Raw genomic sequence first — 24,331 nt, 5'->3', positions numbered from 1 at the left:
CCCCCACCCACCATGCAAGCACACACTCCCCTCCCCTCCGTGCCCCCAACCACCCTGCAAACATACTCCCCTCCCCTCCTCAGTCCCCACCCACCCTGCAAACACACACTCCCCTCCCATCCCCACTCCCCCCACCCACCCTGCAAACACACACTCCCCTCCCCTCCCACTCCCCACCCACCCTGCAAACACACCCTCCCCTCCCCTACCCACCCCCACCCACCTTGCAAACACACACTCCCCTCTCCACCCCCCACCCACCCTGCAAACACACACTCCCCTCCCCTACCCACTACCCCCACCCACCCTGCAAAAACACAATCCCCTCCCCTCCCCACCCGCACCCACCCTGCAAACACATACTCCCCTCTCCACACCCACCCACCCTGCAAACACACACTCCCACCCCCTCCCACCCCCACCCACCCTGCAAACACACACTCCCCTCTCCTCCCCACGCCACTCCCCCCACCCACCCTGCAAACACACACTCCCCTCCTCTCCCCACCACCCAAGCTGCAAACACACACTCCCCTGTCCACCCCACCCTGCAAACACACACTTCTCTCCCCATCCCACCCCCACCCACACTGCAAACACACACTCCCCTCCCCTCCCCACCCCCCACCCACCCTGCAAACACACACTCCCTTCCCCACTCCCCCCACCCACCCTGCAAACGCACAATCCCCTCCCCTCCCCAACCCTGACCCACCCTGCAAACACACACTACCCTCCCCTCCCCACTCCTCCCATCCATCCTGCAAACACACACTACCCTCTCCTCCCCACTCTCCCCACCCACCCTGCAACCACACACTCCCCTCACCTCTCCACTCCCACCAACCCTGCAAAAACTCATTCCCCTCCCCTCCCCACCCCCCACCCACCCTGCAAACACACACTCCCCTCCCCTCTCCACCCCCCCACCCACCCTGCAAACACACACTCCCTTCCACACCCCCCACTCACCCTGCAAACACACACTCCCCTCCCCTCTCCACTCCCCCCACCGACACTGCATACACACACTCCCCTCCCCTCCCCACCCCCACCCACCCTGGAAATACACACTCCGCTCCCCTCCCCACTACCCCCACCCACCCTGCAAACACACACTCCCCTCCCCACTCCTCCCACCCACCCTGCAAACACACACTCCCCTCCTCTCCCCACAACCCACCCTGCAAACACACACTCCCCTGTCCACCCCACCCTGCAAACACACACTTCCCTCCCCACCCCACACCCAACCCACACTGCAAACACACACTCCCCTCCCCTCCCCACCCCGCATCCACCCTGCAAACACACACTCCACTCTCCACCCCCACCCACCATGCAAGCACACACTCCCCTCCCCTCCGTGCCCCCACCTACCCTGCAAACACACACTCCCCTCCCCACACACCACCCACCCTGCAAACACACTCCCCTCCCCTCCGCAGCCCCCCACCATCAACCCTGCAAACACACACTCCCCTCCCCTCCACAGCCCCCCACCATCAACCCTGCAAACACACACTCCCCTCCCCTCCACAGCCCCCCACCATCAACCCTGCAAACACACACTCCCCTCCCCGGACACACCACCAACCCTGCAAACATACTCCCCTCCCCTCCTCAGTCCCCACCCACCCTGCAAACACACACTCCCCTCCCATCCCCCCCCCCCACCCACCCTGCAAACACACCCTCCCCTCCCCTACCCACCCCCACCCACCTTGCAAACACACACTCCCCTCTCCACCCCCCACCCACCCTGCAAACACACACTCCCCTCCCCTACCCACTACCCCCACCCACCCTGCAAAAACACAATCCCCTCCCCTCCCCACCCGCACCCACCCTGCAAACACATACTCCCCTCTCCACACCCACCCACCCTGCAAACACACACTCCCACCCCCTCCCACCCCCACCCACCCTGCAAACACACACTCCCCTCTCCTCCCCACTCCACTCCCCCCACCCACCCTGCAAACACACACTCCCCTCCTCTCCCCACCACCCAAGCTGCAAACACACACTCCCCTGTCCACCCCACCCTGCAAACACACACTTCTCTCCCCATCCCACCCCCCACCCACCCTGCAAACACACGCTCCCCTCCCCACCCCCACCCACCCTGCAAACACACACTCCACTCTCCACCCCCACCCACCATGCAAGCACACACTGCCGTCCCCTCCTCACTCCCCCACCCACTCTGCAAACACACACTGCCCTCCCCTCCCCACCCCCACCCACCCTGCAAACACACACTGCCGTCCCCTCCTCACTCCCCCACCCACTCTGCAAACACACATTGCCCTCCCCTCACCACCCCCACCCACCCTGCAAACACACACTGCCGTCCCCTCCTCACTCCCCCACCCACTCTGCAAACACACACTGCTCTCCCCTACCCACTCCCCCAATTACCCTGCAAATACACACTCCCCTCCCCACTCCCACCCACCCTGCAAACTCACACTCCCCTCCCCACCTCCATCCACCCTGCAAACACACACTCCCCTCCCCTCCCCACCCCCCACCCACCCTGCAAACACACTCCCCTCCCCTCCGCAGCCCCCCACCATCAACCCTGCAAACACACTCCCCTCCCCTCCTCAGCCCCCACCCATCCTGCAAACACACACTCCCCTCCCATTCCACTCCCCCCACCCACCCTGCAAACACACACTCCCCTTCCCTCCCACTCCCCACCCACCCTGCAAACACACACTCCCCTCCCCTACCCACCCCCACCCACCTTGCAAACACATACTCCCCTCTCCACACCCACCCACCCTGCAAACACACACTCCCCTCCCCTACCCACTACCCCCACCCACCCTGCAAACACACACTCCCCTCCCCTCTCCAGCCCCCATCTACCCTGCAAACACACAATCCCCTCCCCTCCCCACCCGCACCCACCCTGCAAACACACACTCCCACCCCCTCCCACCCCCACCCACCCTGCAAACACACACTCCCCTCTCCTCCCCACGCCACTCCCCCCACCCACCCTGCAAACACACACTCCCCTCCCCTCCCCAACCCTGACCCACCCTGCAAACACACACTCCCCTCCCCTCCCCACCCCCACCCACCCTGCAAACACACACTCCACTCTCCACCCCCACCCACCATGCAAGCACACACTCCCCTCCCCTCCGTGCCCCCACCTACCCTGCACACACACACTCCCCTCCCCACACACCACCCACCCTGCAAACACTTTCCCCTCCCCTCCGCAGCCCCCCACCATCAACACTGCAAACACACTCCCCTCCCCTCCGCAGCCCCCACCATCAACCCTGCAAACACACACTCCCCTCCCCTCTCCCCCCCCACCCACCCTGCAAATACACACTCCGCTCCCCTCCCCACTACCCCCACCCACCCTGCAAACACACACTCCACTCCCCACTCCCCCACCCACCCTGCAAACACACACTCCCCTCCCCACTACCCCCACCCACCCTGCAAACACACACTCCACTCTCCACTCACACCCACCATGCAAGCACACACTCCCCTCCCCTCCCCACTCCCCCCACCCACCCTGCAAATACACACTCCCCTCCTCTCCCCACCACCCAAGCTGCAAACACACACTCCCCTGTCCACCCCACCCTGCAAACGCACACTTCCCTCCCCATCCCACCCCCCACCCACACTGCAAACACACACTCCCCTCCCCTCCCCACCCCCCATCCACCCTGCAAACACACGCTCCCCTCCCCACCCCCACCCACCCTGCAAACACACACTCCACTCTCCACCCCCACCCACCCTGCAAACACACTCCCCTCCCCTCCTCAGCCCCCACCCACCCTGCAAATACACACTCCCCTCCCATCCCCACTCCCCCCACCCACCCTGCAAACACACACTCCCCTCCCCTCCCACTCCCCACCCACCCTGCAAACACACCCTCCCCTCCCCTACCCACCCCCACTCACCTTGCAAACACATACTCACCTCTCCACACCCACCCACCCTGCAAACACACACTCCCCTCCCCTACCCACTACCCCACCCACCCTGCAAACACACTCTCCCACCCCCTCCCACCCCCACCCACCCTGCAAACACACTCCCCTCCCTTCCTCACCCCCCCACCCTGCAAATACACACTCCCCTCCCCTCTTCACCCCCCACCCACCCTGCAAACACACACTCCCCTCCCCTCCCCTCCCCACCCACCTGCAAACACACACTCCCCTCCCCACTCCCCCCACCCACCCTGCAAACACACACTCCCCTCCCCACTACCCCCACGCACCCTGCAAACACACACTCCCGTCCCCACTCCCCCCACCCACCCTGCAAACACACACTCCCCTCCCCACTCCCCCCACCCACCCTGCAAACACACACTCCCCTCCCCCCTTCCCCCACCCATCCTGCAAACACACACTACCCTCTCCTCCCCTCCCTACCCCCACCCACCCTGCAAACACACACTCCCCTCCCCTCTCCACCCCCCCACCCACCCTGCAAACACACACTTCCCTCCACACCCCCCACTCACCCTGCAAACACACACTCCCCTCCCCTCTCCACTCCCCCCACTCACCCTGTAAATACACACTCCGCTCCCCTCCCCACTACCCCCACCCACCCTGCAAACGCACACTCCACTCCCCACTCCCCCCACCCACCCTGCAAACACACACTCCCCTCCCCACTCCTCCCACCCACCCTGCAAACACACAATCCCCTCCCCACCCCAACCCTGACCCACCCTGCAAACACACACTCCCCTCCCCTCCTCACTCCCCCCACCCACCCTGCAAACACACACTCCCCTCCCCTCTCCACCCCCACCCACCCTGCAAACACACACTCCCCTCACCTCTCTACCCCCACTCACCCTGTAAACACACACTCCCCTGCCCTCTCCACCCCCACCCACCCTGCAAACACACACTCCCCTCCCCTCCTCACTCCCTCCACCCACCCTGCAAACACGCATTCCCCTCCCCTCCCCACCCCCCACCCACCCTGCAAACACACACTCCCCTCCCCTCCCCACCCCTCACCCTCCCGGCAAACACACATTCCCCTCCCCTCCCCACCCCCTACCCACCCTGCAAACATACACTCCCATCCCCTCCCCACCCCCCACCCACCCTGCAAACACACATTCCCCTCCCCTCCCCTCTACCCCCACCCACCCTGCAAACACACACTCCCCTCCCCTCCCCACCCCCTACCCACCCTGCAAACACACATTCCCCTCCCCTCCCCTCTACCCCCACCCACCCTGCAAACACACACTCCCCTCCCCTCCCCACCCCCACCCACCCTGCAAACACACACTCCCCTCCCCTCCCCACCCCCTACCCACCCTGCAAACACACATTCACCTCCCCTCCCCTCTACCCACTCCCACCCACCCTGCAAACACACAGTCCCCTCCCCTCCCCACCTCCACCCACCCTGCAATCACCACTCCTCTCCCCTCCCCTCTCCACTCCCCTCCCCGACCCTGCAAACAAACACTCCCCTCCACACCCCCCACCCACCCTGCAAACACACACTCCCCTCCCCTCTCCACTCCCCCACCCTGCAAACACACACTCTCCTCCCCTCTCCACTCCCCCACCCTGCAAACACACACACCCCTCCCCTCCCCACCCCCACCCACCCTGCAAACACACACTCCCCTCCCCTCCCCACCGCCACCCACCCTGCAAACACACACTCCCCTCCCCACCCCCACCCACCCTGCAAACACACACTCCCCTCCCCTCCCCACCCCCCACCCACCCTGCAAACACACACTCCCCTCCCCTCTCCACTCCCCCACCCTGCAAACACACACTCTCCTCCCCTCTCCACTCCCCCACCCTGCAAACACACACACCCCTCCCCTCCCCACCCCCACCCACCCTGCAAACACACACTCCCCTCCCCTCCCCACCCTGCAAACACACACTCCCCTCTCCTCCCCAACCCCCACCCTCCCTGCAAACACACACTCCCCTCCCCTCCCCACGCACCACCCACCCTGCAAACACACACTCCCCTCCCCTCCCCACCCTGCAAACACACACTCCCCTCCCCTCCCCACCCTGCAAACACACACTCCCCTCCCCTCCACACCCCCACTGACCCTGCAAACACACACTCCCCTCCTCTCCCCACCACCCCCCCTGCAAACACACACTCCCTTCCCCACCCCCACTGACCCTGCAAACACACACTCCCCTCCCCTCCCCACCCCACCCCCCACCCACACTGCAAACACACAGTCCCCTCCCCTCCCCACCCCCCATCCACCCTGCAAACACACACTCCCCTCCCCTCCCCTCCGTGCCCCCACCCACCCTGCAAACACACACTCCCCTCCCATCCCCACTCCCCCCACCCACCCTGCAAACACACACTCCCCTCCCCTCCCACTCCCCACCCACCCTGCAAACACTCTCTCCCCTCTCCACACCCACCCACCCTGCAAACACACACTCCCCTCCCCTACCCACTACCCCCACCCACCCTGCAAACACACACTCCCCTCCCTTCCTCACCCCCCCCACCCTGCAAATACACACTCCCCTCCCATCTTCACCCCCCACCCACCCTGCAAACACACTCTCCCATCCCCTCTCCACTCCCCATCTACCCTGCAAACACACAATTCCCTCCCCTCCCCACCCGCACCCACCCTGCAAACACACACTCCCCTCCCTTCCTCACCCCCCCCACCCTGCAAATACACACTCCCCTCCCATCTTCACCCCCCACCCACCCTGCAAACACACTCTCCCATCCCCTCTCCACTCCCCATCTACCCTGCAAACACACAATTCCCTCCCCTCCCCACCCGCACCCACCCTGCAAACACACACTCCCACCCCCACCCACCCCCACCCACCCTGCAAACACACACTCCCCTCCCTTCCTCAGCCCCCCCCACCCTGCAAATACACACTCCCCTCCCACCTTCACCCCCCACCCACCCTGCAAACACACACTCCCCTCCCCTCCCCTCCCCACCCACCCTGCAAACACACACTCCCGTCCCCACTCCCCCCACCCACCCTGCAAACACACACTACCCTCCCCTCCCCACTCCCCCCACCCACCCTGCAAACACACATTCCCTTCCCCTCCCCACCCCCCACCCACCCTGCAAACACACACTCCCCTCCCCTCCCCACTACCCCCACCCACCCTGCAAACACACACTCCCCTCCCCTCTCCACCCCCCCACCCACCCTGCAAACACACACTCCCCTCCACACCCCCCACTCACCCTGCAAACACACACTCCCCTCCCCTCTCCACTCCCCCCACCGACACTGCATACACACACTCTCCTCCCCTCCCCACCCCCACCCACCCTGCAAATACACACTCCGCTTCCCTCCCCACTACCCCCACCCACCCTGCAAACACACACTCCCCTCCTCACTCCTCCCACCCACCCTGCAAACACACACTCCCCTCCCCTCCCCAACCCTGACCCACCCTGCAAACACACACTCCCCTCCCCTTCCCAACCCCCACCCACCCTGCAAACACACACTCCCCTCTCCTCCCCACGCCCCACCCACCCTGCAAACACACACTCCCCTCCCTCCCCACGCCCACCCACCCTGCAACACACACACTCCCCTCCACTCCCCACCCCCACCCACCCTGCAAACACACACTCCCCTCCCCTCCACACCCCCACTGACCCTGCAAACACACACTCCCCTCCCCTCCCCACCCCCCCCACCCTGCAAACACAAACACTCCCCTCCCCACTCCGCCAAACCCCAATCAGAGACTTCCATGGACCAGACAGACTTGAGATCATCTCCATTACAGGTACAGTTAGAAACAGTGTACATTTCTGTAGCGACCTTCACCCTATCAGGATGTCCCACAGTGCTTTGCAGCGAATGAAACTATCTCGCACATTTAGTCATTGCTCCACTGGAGGGTACACAGCAACCAGTTTGTTCTCAGCAAGTTCCCACAATTAACACAGTGATAAAGACCCTGCGACAGTGTGGCACTCCCTCAACACTGACCCTGCGACAGTGTGGCACTCCCTCAGCACAGACCCTGCGACAGTGCGGCACTCCCTCAGTGCTGACCCTGCGACAGTGTGGCACTCCCTCAGCACTGACCCTGCAACAGTGCGGCACTCCCTCAGTGCTGACCCTGCGACAGTGTGGCACTCCCTCAGCACTGACCCTGCGACAGTGTGGCGCTCCCTCAGTGCTGACCCTGCAACAGTGTGGCACTCCCTCAGTGCTGACCCTCCGACAGTGCGGCACTCCCTCAGCACTGACCCTCCGACAGTGCGGCACTCTCTCAGCACTGACCCCCTGACAGTGCGGCACTCCCTCAGCACTGACCCTCCAACAGTGCGGCACTCTCTCAGCACAGACCCTCCGACAGTGCGGCACTCTCTCAGCACTGACCCCCTGACAGTGCGGCGCACCCTCAGCACTGACCCTCTGACAGTGCGGCACTCTCTCAACCCATCCTGCAAACACACACTACCCTCTCTTCCCCACTCACCCCACCCACCCTGCAAACACACTCCCCTCACCTCTCCACTCCCACCCACCCTGCAAACACACATTCCCTTCCCCTCCCCACCCCCCACCCACCCTGCAAACACACACTCCCCTCCCCTCCCCACTACCCCCACCCACCCTGCAAACACACACTCCCCTCCCCTCTCCACCCCCCCACCCACCCTGCAAACACACACTCCCCTCCACACCCCCCACTCACCCTGCAAACACACACTCCCCTCCCCTCTCCACTCCCCCCACCGACACTGCATACACACACTCTCCTCCCCTCCCCACCCCCACCCACTCTGCAAATACACACTCCGCTTCCCTCCCCACTACCCCCACCCACCCTGCAAACACACACTCCCCTCCTCACTCCTCCCACCCACCCTGCAAACACACACTCCCCTCCCCTCCCCAACCCTGACCCACCCTGCAAACACACACTCCCCTCCCCTTCCCAACCCCCACCCACCCTGCAAACACACACTCCCCTCTCCTCCCCACGCCCCACCCACCCTGCAACACACACACTCCCCTCCACTCCCCACCCCCCCACCCTGCAAACACAAACACTCCCCTCCCCACTCCGCCAAACCCCAATCAGAGACTTCCATGGACCAGACAGACTTGAGATCATCTCCATTACAGGTACAGTTAGAAACAGTGTACATTTCTGTAGCGACCTTCACCCTATCAGGATGTCCCACAGTGCTTTGCAGCGAATGAAACTATCTCGCACATTTAGTCATTGCTCCACTGGAGGGTACACAGCAACCAGTTTGTTCTCAGCAAGTTCCCACAATTAACACAGTGATAAAGACCCTGCGACAGTGTGGCACTCCCTCAACACTGACCCTGCGACAGTGTGGCACTCCCTCAGCACAGACCCTGCGACAGTGCGGCACTCCCTCAGTGCTGACCCTGCGACAGTGTGGCACTCCCTCAGCACTGACCCTGCAACAGTGCGGCACTCCCTCAGTGCTGACCCTGCGACAGTGTGGCACTCCCTCAGCACTGACCCTGCGACAGTGTGGCGCTCCCTCAGTGCTGACCCTGCAACAGTGTGGCACTCCCTCAGTGCTGACCCTGCAGCAGTGTGGCGCTCCCTCAGCACTGACCCTCCGACATTGTGGCACTCCCTCAGAGCTGACCCTCCGACAGTGCGGCACTCCCTCAGCACTGACCCTCCGACAGTGCGGCACTCCCTCAGCACTGACCCTCCGACAGTGCGGCACTCTCTCAGCACTGACCCTCCGACAGTGCGGCACTCCCTCAGCACTGACCCTCCGACAGTGCGGCACTCCCTCAGCACTGACCCTCCGACAGTGCGGCACTCTCTCAGCACTGACCCTCCGACAGTGCGGCATTCTCCCAGCACTGACCCCCTGACAGTGCGGCACTCCCTCAACACTGACCCTCCGACAGTGTGGCACTCCCTCAGCACTGACCCTCCGACAGTGTGGCACTCCCTCAGCACTGACCCTCTGACAGTGCGGCACTCCCTCAGCACTGACCATCTGACAGTGCGGCGTTACCTCAGTGCTGACCCTCCAACAGTGCGGCGTTCCCTCAGTGCTGACCCTCCGACAGTGCGGCACTCCCTCAGCACTGACCCTCCGACAGTGAGGCACTCCCTTAGTGCTGACCCTCCGACAGTGCAGCACTCTCTCAGCACTGACCCCCTGACAGTGCGGCACTCCCTCAGCACTGACCCTCTGACAGTGCGGCACTCCCTCAGAGCTGACCCTCTGATAGTGCGGCGCACCCTCAGCACTGACCCTCTGACAGTGCGGCACTCCCTCAACACTGACCCTCCGACAGTGTGGCACTCCCTCAGCACTGACCCTCTGACAGTACGGCACTCCCTCAACACTGACCCTCCGACAGTGTGGCACTCCCTCAGCACTGACCCTCTGACAGTGCGGCACTCCCTCAGCGCTGACCATCCGACAGTGCGGCGTTACCTCAGCGCTGACCCTCCGACAGTGCGGCACTCTCTCAGCACTGACCCCCTGACAGTGCGGCGCACCCTCAGCACTGACCCTCTGACAGTGCGGCACTCCCTCAGCACTGACCCTCTCACAGTGCGGCACTCTCTCAGTGCTGACCCTCCGACAGTGCGGCACTCTCTCAGCACTGACCCTCCGACAGTGTGGCACTTCCTCAGCACTGACCCTCTGACAGTGCGGCACTCCCTCAGCACTGACCCTCTCACAGTGCGGCACTCTCCCAGCACTGACCCCCTGACAGTGCGGCGCTCCCTCAACACTGACCCTCCGACAGTGTGGCACTTCCTCAGCACTGACCCTCTGACAGTGCGGCACTCCCTCAGCACTGACCATCCGACAGTGCGGCGTTACCTCAGTGCTGACCCTCTGACAGTGCGGAGTTCCCTCAGTGCTGACCCTCCGACAGTGCTGCACTCCCTCAGTGCTGACCCTCCGACAGTGCAGCACTCCCTCAGTGCTGACCCTCCGACAGTGCGGCACTCCCTCAGCACTGACCCTGCAACAGTGTGGCATTCCCTCAGCACTGACCCACCGACAGTGCTGTACTCCCTCAGCACTGACCCTCCGACAGCGCGGCGTTCCCTTAGTCCTGACCCTCCGACAGTGCGGCGTTCCCTCAGTGCTGACCCTCCGACAGTGCGACGTTCCCTCAGTGCTGAGCCTCCGAAAGTGCGGCGCTCCCTCAGCACTGACCCTCCGACAGTGCAGCACTCTCTCAGCACTGACCCTCCGACAGTGCGGCACTCTCTCAGCACTGACCCTCCGACAGTGCGGCACTCCCACAGCACTGACCCCCTGACAGTGCGGCACTCCCTCAGCACTGACCCTCTGACAGTGCGGCACTCCCTCAGAGCTGACCCTCTGATAGTGCGGCGCACCCTCAGCACTGACCCTCCGACAGTGTGGCATTCCCTCAACACTGACCCTCCGACAGTGTGGCACTCCCTCAGCACTGACCCTCTGACAGTGCGGCGTTCCCTCAGTGCTGACCCTCCGACAGTGCAGCACTCCCTCAGTGCTGACCCTCCGACAGTCCGGCACTCCCTCAGCACTGACCCTGCAACAGTGTGGAACTCCCTCAGCACTGACCCTCCGACAGTGCTGCACTCCCTCAGCACCGACCCTCCGACAGCGCGGCGTTCCCTTAGTGCTGACCCTCTGACAGTGCGGCGTTCCCTCAGTGCTGACCCTCCGACAGTGCGGTGTTCCCTCAGTGCTGACCCTCCGATAGTGCGGCGTTCCCTCAGTGCTGACCCTCCGACAGTGCAGCACTCCCTCAGTGCTGACCCTCTGACAGTGCAGCACTCCCTCAGCACTGACCCTCCGACAGTGCGGCACTCCCTCAGAGCTGTCCCTCCGACAGTGCGGCACTCCCTCAGAGCTGACCCTCCGACAGTGCGGTGTTCCCTCAGTGCTGACCCTCCGACAGTGCTGCACTCCCTCAGTGCTGACCCTCCGACAGTGCAGCACTCCCTCAGTGCTGACCCTCTGACAGTGCGGAGTTCCCTCAGTGCTGACCCTCCGACAGTGCTGCACTCCCTCAGTGCTGACCCTCCGACAGTGCAGCACTCCCTCAGTGCTGACCCTCCGACAGTGCGGCACTCCCTCAGCACTGACCCTGCAACAGTGTGGCATTCCCTCAGCACTGACCCACCGACAGTGCTGTACTCCCTCAGCACTGACCCTCCGACAGCGCGGCGTTCCCTTAGTCCTGACCCTCCGACAGTGCGGCGTTCCCTCAGTGCTGACCCTCCGACAGTGCGACGTTCCCTCAGTGCTGAGCCTCCGAAAGTGCGGCACTCCCACAGCACTGACCCCCTGACAGTGCGGCACTCCCTCAGCACTGACCCTCTGACAGTGCGGCACTCCCTCAGAGCTGACCCTCTGATAGTGCGGCGCACCCTCAGCACTGACCCTCCGACAGTGTGGCATTCCCTCAACACTGACCCTCCGACAGTGTGGCACTCCCTCAGCACTGACCCTCTGACAGTGCGGCGTTCCCTCAGTGCTGACCCTCCGACAGTGCAGCACTCCCTCAGTGCTGACCCTCCGACAGTCCGGCACTCCCTCAGCACTGACCCTGCAACAGTGTGGAACTCCCTCAGCACTGACCCTCCGACAGTGCTGCACTCCCTCAGCACCGACCCTCCGACAGCGCGGCGTTCCCTTAGTGCTGACCCTCTGACAGTGCGGCGTTCCCTCAGTGCTGACCCTCCGACAGTGCGGTGTTCCCTCAGTGCTGACCCTCCGATAGTGCGGCGTTCCCTCAGTGCTGACCCTCCGACAGTGCAGCACTCCCTCAGTGCTGACCCTCTGACAGTGCAGCACTCCCTCAGCACTGACCCTCCGACAGTGCGGCACTCCCTCAGAGCTGTCCCTCCGACAGTGCGGCACTCCCTCAGAGCTGACCCTCCGACAGTGCGGTGTTCCCTCAGTGCTGACCCTCCGACAGTGCTGCACTCCCTCAGTGCTGACCCTCCGACAGTGCAGCACTCTCTCAGTGCTGACCCTCCGACAGTGCGGCACTCCCTCAGCACTGACCCTGCAACAGTGTGGCACTCCCTCAGCGCTGACCCTGCAACAGTGTGGCACTCCCTCAGCGCTGACCCTGTGAAGTGTGGCACTCCCTCAGTGCTCACCCTGCGACAGTGTGGCACTCCCTCAGTGCTCACCCTGCGACAGTGTAGCACTCCCTCAGTGCTGACCCTGCGACAGTGCGGCACTCCCTCAGTGCTGACCCTGCGACAGTGCGGCACTCCCTCAGTGCTGACCCTGCGACAGTGTGGCACTCCCTCAGTGCTGACCCTGCGACAGTGTGGCACTCCCTCAGTGCTGACCCTGCGACAGTGTAGCACTCCCTCAGTGCTGACCCTGCGACAGTGTGGCACTCCCTCGGTGCTGACCCTGCGACAGTGTGGCACTCCCTCAGGGCTGACCCTGCGACAGTGCTGCACTCCCTCAGTGCTGACCCTGCGACAGTGCGGCACTCCCTCAGTGCTGACCCTGCGACAGTGCGGCTCTCCCTCAGTGCTGACCCTGCGACAGTGTGGCACTCCCTCAGTGCTGACCCTGCGACAGTGTGGCACTCCCTCAGTGCTGACCCTGCGACAGTGTGGCACTCCCTCAGTGCTGACTCTGCGACAGTGTGGCGATCCCTCAGTGCTGACCCTGCGACAGTGCGGCACTCCCTCAGTGCTGACCCTGCGACAGTGTGGCTCTCCCTCAGTGCTGACCCTGCGACAGTGTGGCACTCCCTCAGTGCTGACTCTGCGACAGTGTGGCACTCCCTCAGTGCTGACCCTGCGACAGTGTGGCACTCCCTCAGTGCTGACTCTGCGACAGTGTGGCTCTCCCTCAGTGCTGACCCTGCGACAGTGTGGCTCTCCCTCAGTGCTGACCCTCCGACAGTGTGGCTCTCCCTCAGCGCTGACCTTCCAACATAGAACATAGAACATAGAAAAGTACAGCACAGAACAGGCCCTTTGGCCCACGATGTTGTGCCGCAGTTTAATCCCAATGTAAAATATAATAACTCAACCTATGCACCCCTCACCTCACTGCTATCCATGTGCATGTCCAGCAGTCGCTTAAATGTCCCCAATGACTCTGCTTCCACCACCACAGCTGGCAACGGATTCCATGCATTCACAACTCTCTGTGTAAAGAACTTATCTCTGGCGTCTCCTCTATACCTTCCTCCTAATATCTTCAATATCTTCAAAGTATGATTCCTCGTACCAGTCCATCCTGCCCTGGGGAAAAGTCTCTGGCTATTGATTCTATCTATTCCTCTCATTACCTTGTATACCTCGGTCAGGTCACCTCTCTTCCTCCTTCTCTCCAGAGAGAAAAGTCTGAGCTTATTCAACCTTTCTTCATAAGGCAAGCCTTCCAATTCAGGCAGCATCCTGGTAAACCTCCTTTGCACCCTCTCCAAAGCCTCTGTATCTTTCCTATAGTACGGCGACCAGAACTGGACACAATATTCCAAGTGTGGTCTCACCAGGGACTTGTAAAGCTGTAGCAAAACCTCGCAGCTCTTAAACTCGATCCCCCTGTTAATGAAAGCCAAAACACCATATGCTTTATTAACAACCCTATCCACTTGGGTGGCAACTTTGAGGGATCTATGTACCTGCACACCCAGATCCCTCTGTTCCTGCACACTGCCAAGAATCCTGTCTTTAATCCTATATTCAGCATTTGAGTTTGACCCTCCAAAATGCATCATTTCGCATTTATCCAGGTTGAACACCATCTGCCATTTCTCAGCCCAGCTCTGCATCCTGTCTATGTCACGCTGCAGCCTGTAGTAGCCCTCGATACTATCAATGACACCTCCAACCTTTGTGTCATCTGCAAATTTACTAACCCACCCCTCAACCTCCTCATCCAAGTCATTTATAAACACTACAAGGAGCAGAGGCCCATGAACAGAGCCCTGCGGGAACCCACTCAACACGGACCTCCAGGCAGAATACTTTCCATCTACAACCACTCTCTGCCTTCTGTCAGCCAATCAATTCTGAATCCAGATCCCTAAATCTCCCTGTATCCCATACTTCCTGACTTTATGAATGAGCCTACCATGGGGAACCCTATCAAATGCCTTGCTGATGTCCATATACACCACATCACGGCACTCCCTCAGCACTGACCCTCCGACAGTGCGGCACTCCCTCAGCACTGACCCTCTCACAGTGCGGCACTCCCTCAGCACTGACCCTCCGACAGTGCGGCACTCCCTCAGCGCTGACCCTCCGACAGTGCGGCACTCCCTCAGCACTGACCCTCCGACAGTGCGGCACTCCCTCAGCGCTGACCCTCCGACAGTGCGGCACTCCCTCAGCACTGACCCTCCAAAGTGTGGCACTCCCTCAGTGCTGACCCTCCGACAGTGCGGCACTCCCTCAGCGCTGACCCTCCGACAGTGCGGCACTCTCTCAGTGCTGACCCTCCAAAGTGTGGCACTCCCTCAGTGCTGACCCTCCGACAGTGCGGCACTCCCTCAGCGCTGACCCTCCAACAGTGCGGCACTCTCTCAGCACTGACCCTCCAAAGTGTGGCACTCCCTCAGTGCTGACCCTCCGACAGTGCGGCACTCCCTCAGCACTGATCCTCCGACAGTGCAGCACTCCCTCAGTGCTGACCCTCCGACAGTGCGGCACTCCCTCAGAGCTGACCCTCTAACAGTGCGGCACTCCCTCAGCGCTGACCCTCCGACAGTGCGGCGCACCCTCAGCACTAACCCTCCGACAGTGCGGCACTCCCTCAACACTGACCCTCCGACAGTGCGGCACTCCCTCAACACTGACCCTCCGACAGTGCGGCACTCCCTCAGCGCTGACCATCCGACAGTGCGGCGTTACCTCAGTGCTGACCCTCCGACAGTGCGGCGTTACCTCAGTGCTGACCCTCCGATAGTGCGGCGTTCCCTCAGTGCTGACCCTCCGACAGTGCTGCACTCCCTCAGTGCTGACCCTCCGACAGTGCTGCACTCCCTCAGTGCTGACCCTCCGACAGTGCGGCACTCCCTCAACACTGACCCTGCAACAGTGTGGCACTCCCTCAGCACTGACCCTCCAAAGTGTGGCACTCCATCAGTGCTGACCCTCCGACAGTGCGGCACTCCCTCAGCGCTGACCCTCCGACAGTGCGGCACTCCCTCAGCACTGACCCTCCGACAGTGCAGCACTCCCTCAGCACTGACCCTCTGACAGTGCGGCACTCCCTCAGCGCTGACCATCCGACAGTGCGGCGTTCCCTCAGTGCTGACCCTCCGACAGTGCGGCATTCCCTCAGTGCTGACCATCCGACAGTGCAGCGTTCCCTCAGTGCTGACCCTCCGATGTGCGGCGTTCCCTCAGTGCTGACCCTCCGACAGTGCGGCACTCCCTCAGCACTGACCCTCCGACAGTGCGGCACTCTCTCAGTGCTGACCCTCTCACAGTGCGGCACTCTCTCAGTGCTAACCCTCCGACAGTGCGGCACTCCCTCAGCACTGACCCTCCAAAGTGTGGCACTCCCTCAGCGCTGACCCTCCGACAGTGCAGCACTCCCTCAGCACTGACCCTCTCAGTGCGGCACTCTCTCAGTGCTAAACCTCCGACAATGCGGCACTCCCTCAGCACTGACCCTCCGACAGTGTGGCACTCCCTCAGCACTGACCCTCCAAAGTGTGGCACTCCATCAGTGCTGACCCTCCGACAGTGCGGCACTCCCTCAGCGCTGACCCTCCGACAGTGCGGCATTCCCTCAGCACTGACCCTCCGACAGTGCAGCACTCCCTCAGCACTGACCCTCCGACAGTGCGGCACTCCCTCAGCACTGACCCTCCGACAGTGCAGCACTCCCTCAGCACTGACCCTCCGACAGTGCAGTGCTCCCTCAGCACTGACCCTCCGACAGTGCGGCACTGTCTCAGTGCTGACCCTCCAACAGTGCAGCAGTCCCTCAGTACTGACCCTCCGACAGCACGGAACTCCCTCAGCCCTGACCCTCCGACAGTGCGGCACTCCCTCAGCGCTGACCCTCCGACAGTGCGGCACTCCCTCAGCACTGACCCTCCAAAGTGTGGCACTCCCTCAGCACTGACCCCCTGACAGTGTGGACTCTCTCAGCACTGACCCCTTGACAGTGCGGCACTCCCTCAGCACTGACCCTCTGACAGTGCGGCACTCCCTCAGAGCTGACCCTCTGATAGTGCGGCGCATCCTCAGCACTGACCCTCTGACAGTGCGGCACTCCCTCAGCACTGACCCTCCGACAGTGTGGCACACCCTCAGCGCTGACCATCCGACAGTGCAGCGTTCCCTCAGTGCTGACCCTCCGATGTGCGGCGTTCCCTCAGTGCTGACCCTCCGACATTGCGGCACTCCCTCAGCACTGACCCTCCGACAGTGCGGCACTCTCTCAGTGCTGACCCTCTCACAGTGCGGCACTCTCTCAGTGCTAACCCTCCGACAGTGCGGCACTCCCTCAGCACTGACCCTCCAAAGTGTGGCACTCCCTCAGCGCTGACCCTCCGACAGTGCGGCACTCCCTCAGCACTGACCCTCTCACAGTGTGGCACTCTCTCAGTGCTAAACCTCCGACAATGCGGCACTCCCTCAGCACTGACCCTCCGACAGTGTGGCACTCCCTCAGCACTGACCCTCCAAAGTGTGGCACTCCATCAGTGCTGACCCTCCGACTGTGCAGCACTCCCTCAGCGCTGACCCTCCGACAGTGCGGCACTCCCTCAGCACTGACCCTCCGACAGTGCGGCACTCCCTCAGCACTGACCCTCCGACAGTGCGGCACTCTCTCAGTGCTGACCCTCCGACAGTGCAGCGCTCCCTCAGCACTGACCCTCCGACAGTGCGGCACTCTCTCAGCACTGACCCTCCGACAGTGCGGCACTCCCTCAGCACTGACCTTCCGACAGTGCGGCGTTCCCTCAGTGCTGACCCTCCGACAGTGCGACATTCCCTCAGTGCTGACCCTCCGACAATGCAGCACTCTCTGAAATTACGATTCTTGCCAGGATTTTGGAAATGTAAATGATTGTCTGAATCTTGGGAGCCTTTTGTCAGTGAAAGCCCACATGATCATCCAAACATGTCTGTATTGTGTGAACCCATCCCTCAGCTGACAGAGGGACTGTCTGTCTGAAGGCCGGAGTATGTGTGTGTGGGACAAGGGTGGCGAGGGGGGTTGCTGGGGTTTCCTGGGCAGAGCTGATCCCTCCCTCCCTCAGAGGCTCGGCCAACCCACAGCAGGATCCTCCCAGCGATGCCTTTGTCAGACTCTCCAATTCTTGTGCCCACATTGAGGCTCTGATCCCTGGTTGCCCGTCAAACATGATCCTGGCCGGAGATTCCACAGAACCCAGGTATTTCCTCAGACAATTCCTGTAGGGGGTCAAATATTCACCTCTGACCCACGGGGCAACTCTGGCTGGTGAGAGACCATAACGGAGGGGATGCATTTATAAAGGAGCCGAAAACATTGAGGAAGTCTGTCAGGAATGTGCGCAGGAGAGGGTGAGGTACTGGAGGGTGTAATAAACCCCCAAACAACCCAGGCACCTAACCCTCCAATTCCCAGCTGCCCCTGCATGTGGCAAAATCCACTCATTGAATTCATCAGGCCATCTCAGAAACCATCAAACCGGGAGTGGGAACAGGACTCCATCAATCCTGAGGTAGTCTCCCTTGGAACGGCATTGAGCACTTGCCTGGATTCCTTGAGAACTTGTCTTTGCAACAGGAATCTTACCCTCGTCAGGAACCAAGGAATTTCACCCTCGTAATTCTCCGGCACTGTCACCACTTTGGCCACAGACAGGACGTTGAGCGTGAACAGGAGGGCAACAAGCTGTTCAGAAGCAACGGTTTTAAAAATTCATTTCTTGATTTTACAAACAGAGGAATGGATTACAACAGCAAAGATTTTACATTGGCTCCATGGGAATTTTGGGATAGTTTTGAGCACTGTATCCACCCAGCCTCCCTCCCACTCCCATCCTGCCTCCCAATCAGCTGAAGGCAGCCCAGGAGTGAGGAATTCTCAACGGCATGTTACACTGTACAAACTGAACCTGAGCAATGTGGTTCATAAACCAGCCTAGACCCTAGGCCAGGCTGAACCCATCCCATGATGGTTCCACGCTCAGTCTGTTTGTGTAATCTCTCCAGGTTATGTTTGTTTACCATTAGGAGGAGTCCTTGGGACCCAAGCAGATTGGGTCTGTATTCTATGGTGTTTATTGTGGCAAACGTATTGAAACTCTTATGGGGACTTCGCAGAGTTGATTTGGAGAAGTTGTTTCTCCTTGTGAGGGAGTCTATAACCAGGGGCATAACCTCAGAATAAGGGTTCACCCATTGAAGACAGGGAGAATATGGAGGAATTTCTGCTCTCAGAGGGTCATGAATGTGTGGAATGCTTTCCTGTAGGGGGCTGTCGAGGGTGTGTCATTACATATGTTCAAGGCTGGGATAGGTCGATGTGGAATCAGGAAGGGAATCGAGAGCTTTTGGGGAAAAGAAAGGAAGGTGGAGTTGAGGATTATTGGATCAGCCTCGATCTCATCGAATTGCAGAGTGAACTGGATGGCCCGAATGGATCACTCCTGATCCTACACCTTTATGTTATCTCTTGGATTATTTTAATTCTTCCCAGGAATTCCGAGGAAAGCTCATTGATCCGAAACGCAGGGCTTGAGTCTCATGATTTTTAATCAACCTGTTCAGACACAGCTCAGGGTAGACAGGACTTGAAGCCAGGCTTTACTGGCGTAGAGTCAGGGACACTACCACTGGGCTACAAGACTCTAGGGTGTGACTACCTGTTGAGAACATACTCTCCCTACATCCAGAGTATATACCGAGGGGAGTTCTCGGCCTGCTTGCCCGTTTTATTAACAAATAAGCCAGGATTCCACCCCATTCCATCATGGAGCTGCCAGCCAATCAGAGACCCGCAGCTGCATCGCCCCAATAGCACCACTGGGAGTGATGGCCACAGTTGGTACTGTGCCAATCATATAGCCCTGGACACTCACTGTGGTCAGGCTGGCACAGAAGGAGGCTGGGTGGCAGGGTATGTGGGGAGGGGGTGTCGTACATTAGGCAGGGTGCTCAGAGCAGGGGTCAACCGCAGCTGGAACCTCCAACTGGCACCAAGGAGGCTCCCCGTTCCCCATCCTATCACTGCAGCCCCTCTGAGGGACAGGCTGTTTGTTGACTTTGGGCTGAATGAGATCCTTTGATGAGCATTAGTTACTCACTGAAGGCTTTTGTTTGGGCCGTAGGGTGGGGGTTGGTCACTGCAAAGACTCCCCTCCCCCTTGTCACTTGTGGAATCAGGCTGGGGGCCAGAGAGGGCATAAGGCCAGTGATGCAGCACCCTGTTTTGTTGCTTCACCCTCCAGCTTTGCCACCTATGGGTGGCCCATGCCATCTCAGGTTTCTCTGTGCACTGTTGCTGGTGTTTGGAGCATGATCTGAGTTTAGTTCCAATCACCAGCAACCAAAGGGTCATGGTCTTGTAACCACTCAGGGATAAACTGTCTCCAGTCATCTGCAATGGTTTAAAATGTGGAGACTTGAATTAAACACTCAGATTGAATCTGTTCCGGTTTGTAATTGGATTAATAAAACCTGGATCAAGTCATCACTTTCAAACATATCACGGAATATATGAATGCAAATTTTCTTTAAAAATTATTTGTTCCCCTAAAAGCTGCCTGCTTACTCAGGTCTGTGTCAGATCTGGCACTCAGCAACCTGCTCATGGCTTTCAGCTGAAACTACAGCTAAAAAAGTTAGTTTGCATAATTAACAGAATTGACTGATGTAGTTAAAGCAGAGTCTGCTGCTTGGAAAGAGAATACTGCAGTGATCACTGGGCAGTGGAACCAGGGCTGGAAATATTCAGGAAGACTCTGACAAGTGGATTGTTGAGCAGGAATGCTGAGATGGAGTTGAGCACCAACCCCCTCCCCCACACCCCATCTCACCACCCAACGCCCCCCAAATACCCCCCATCCATCCCCTTCAATGTCTGCAGTGACCCCTCCACCTCTCCCCCAGGTCACCGTGGCTCAAGGAAGTTTCAGACCCTTTTGGGTCATTTGGGCCAAAAGCAGAAATTGCTGGAGAAACTCCAGCAGATTTGTGCAGAGAAAGCAGAGCTACCATTTCAGGTCCGGTCACCCTTCTTCAGAACTGCCCACTGAAGTCCCTCATTCCACCTTCGTTGCCATTTCCCTGTGAATACTGAGGCAGAGTGATCCTTCTTTAGGGATATTCTGTACCCCACAGCAGGAACAACCCTCCCCCATGACCCGACCCCTTCTTTAACACCCTTGGCCCCCTCTTAACCCCCTCAGTATCTCTCACTGAGCTGTGTTGGTCAGGGCCTGTCACTGGGGGCGGGGGGAGGTGGTGCAATACACTGGGGCTCAGAGGTGCAGGCTGGTTTGAGAGAATGGGTTCGGATCCCACCACAGCAGCTTGTGGGAATGGGGGCTGAACCTCCATCCATAATTTCTAGACTATAAACTAGTCATCAAACAAACATCATTGATTGTTTGTAAAACTCATCTCATTCATTCCCTCTAGGGGGTTATCTGTGGTCTGTGCCCTATGTGTGTACAGACCCACAGTGATGTAGCAAACTCTTAACTGCCCTTTGAAATGGCCCGGAGAGTAATTAGGATGGGTAATAAATGCTGACCTCGCCAGTAACACAAACATCCCATGAAGGAATAAAATCTGGAATTTGATTTGACCAATAATATTAACATTTTATTCGCCCCAGGGCATTGAATACAAGAACTGGTGGTTATGATGGAGGGGTACATAACATTAGTGAGGCCACAGCTGGAGGCCTGTGTGCCGTTCTGGTCCCCACACTATAGGGTGGATGGGATTGCAGAGGAGACTCACCAGGATGTTGCCTGGGCTGGAGTGAAGAGAAACTAAAGAGGTTAGTGTTGTTAGAGCAGAGAAGGTTGAAGGAGGACCTGACTGGAGTGTACAAAAGTCTAAGGGTATAGACAGAGTAGATAGAGAAAAATGTTTCCCCTTAGTAGAAGGGTCAATAACCAGTGGATTGTGTTTTAAGGTAAAGAGAATGGGCTTTAGAAGGGATCTAAGGAGTATTTTATTTTGGATGGTATCTGGAACTCACTCCCTGAAAGAGTGGAAGAGACAGGATTCATCACAATATTGAAGAATTGTTTAAATGATCAATTGAACAGCTATAAAATACAAGGCTATGAGTCAAGTGCTGGAATTTTTTATTCCTGGGTAAGTGCTTGATAACTGGCACAGAGACAATGGGCCGAAGGGACACTTTCCATGCTGTAATCTCTTGTTGGGATTCTGCCTGCAGTACCAGCAGTAGCCACTGCACCAACCTGGTGCTGTTGGGTCTACAGAGCTGTCAGGCAACTGGATTGGCCAGCAGTTCTCAAAGTTGGGTCTTGTTCCTTCTCTGATTGGCCATAAGTCATGACCTTGGGCAGTGAATGCTCCATGCCATGAACCAACAGTCAAGCAGTGGGTTTTGGGTGGACAGCTCGCCACTGTGATGGTGGGGAATAAAATCCATCCTGTTGACTCTCTCTTCACTGCCAGAGGAGCTGCTGAGTATTTCCAGCATTTTCTCTTTTAGTTAGATTCAGGGAGCAATTGGTGAGGGTTGGAAGTGAAGGATGCTTCTCCTCTGTAGCCCAGGCTGATAGTGTTCCTCCTGCGAGCAGGTCAGAGACAGAGGTCCCAGTGTGGACCTGGTACCTCCTGACCATGCCCTGACCGCTGGGTAAACCAGGTACCATTTTGAGGTTGTTGCCCAGACAACAAAGAGGAAGTGATATTCAAAGCAAAGAATAGGAGGAGGGCAATTGAAGATCATGAGAGAAACCGATCCAACCCACAGTGCTCACTCTGTCACTGCAGCTCCTCCCCATCCACACCCACTAACTCCCCCCTCCCTCCCACTCCATCCCCAGGGCCTGACCTTTCCATCATTTCATCTTCTCCCAATTGCCAGGTGTTGCTTCTGGTCAGAAACAAGCAGGAAATAATTTGCATTTATATAGCATCTTTTACAACCTCAGTCTATCCCCAAAGCACTCCCCAATCAATGAAAGGCCTGTGAAGTAATGTAGAAAAGTATGGCAGCCAGTTTGTGCACAGAAAGATCCCACTTCCACCAATGAAAACATAACCAGATCATCTGATTTATCATGTCGATCATGAGGGATAAATATTATCCTCAAGACCCTGACAATAACTCCCCTGAATCTCCTCATAATCCCACATGGAACTGTTTCATTTCCACCTGAGAGGCCAGACAGAGGTTCGACTTATCAATAAAACAGAATCTCTGACTCTGCTGGGAGAATGGAAAGGGTGAAGGCTGGCTGTGAACATTATACTCACAAACGCAGGTTACACAGAAAGCGAAGATAGACAGAGGAAGATAAATAAGGAACAGGCAAGGAATTGCAGAATAAGATGTGAATGGGAGACAAATCTCAAACAAAGCAAGACTGAGAAATGGAAGATGTGATCATGTGAAATGAAAGGAATTTGAGAGTTTAGCAGATAGAAAGCGGAAAGAAAAGGTGAAAGAAAATAAAATGAGGGAAGAGAACAAGAGCGAAAGTTTGGGTGAGAGTGAAATAAAAATGAAAAATGAAGTGTGCAAGAGAGAGCACTGAGAAAAGGTGAGGGTGGAAAACGAGAACAGAACCAAAAGTGAGAGTGGTTTGTATTCAACCAGCGCTGTTCCCTTCCCTAACTAATGAACAGATTTAAGAAGGAGAGGCTGCTATTACCAACCTGGCTGAAATCCTTGAGATGCACAAATCCCTTCGGAATCATCGCTCCAGATTCTGCAGAGCATAAGTACACCAGCTGTTAATGCAGCCTCCTTTCTCCCACCCCAGTGTTCCACAGACAAACAGGAACAACCCCATCCCCACAAAATTCAAAAGCAGCTTCTCTGTTGCTTCAGGGTCAGATGGACAGGGTAACTTTTTAAGGCCTGCCATTACCTGGATTCACGTGCGTCCTCATTAACAATCACCTTTGGAATGACCTTCTGTCTGTGCAATTAACCCATGAATTTCATTTGACTTATTCCTAAAGTTACAAGCCAGTATTCTTCACTTTTTTTGTCTCTTTCTGCCTCTCTGTTCATCTCTCTGTATCTATCTTTTCATCCCATTTTTCTTTCCCCGGCTATTTTCCTACCCTCTCTCTTTTATTCACCTTCTGTCTAACTCTTGTTCTATACTTTCTG

The 24,331-nt window shown here is 58.7% G+C and overlaps 1 protein-coding gene across 2 annotated transcripts in view; it reads right to left on the bottom strand.

Moving 5' to 3' along the window:
- The window catches only part of cdh16 (cadherin 16, KSP-cadherin), a 178,661-nt gene extending 154,751 nt beyond the window's left edge, over positions 1 to 23,910 (bottom strand). For both annotated transcript variants that reach the window (XM_087995561.1, XM_087995562.1), the window contains exons 1-2: positions 23,869 to 23,910; positions 18,791 to 18,889 (exon numbers count right to left, since the gene is read on the bottom strand). In XM_087995561.1, coding sequence (XP_087851687.1) covers positions 18,791 to 18,889; positions 23,869 to 23,910 — 141 coding nt within the window. The remainder of the gene's footprint in view (positions 1 to 18,790; positions 18,890 to 23,868) is intronic.
- Positions 23,911 to 24,331: the final 421 nt, after the last annotated feature.

The sequence above is a fragment of the Chiloscyllium plagiosum genome, unplaced genomic scaffold, assembly GCF_037043375.1.
Source record: "Chiloscyllium plagiosum isolate Xiang-an unplaced genomic scaffold, Cpla_swu_hap1 HiC_scaffold_17, whole genome shotgun sequence".
Taxonomy (NCBI): Eukaryota; Metazoa; Chordata; class Chondrichthyes; order Orectolobiformes; family Hemiscylliidae; genus Chiloscyllium; species Chiloscyllium plagiosum.
This window is presented reverse-complemented; position numbering and strand designations above follow the sequence as displayed.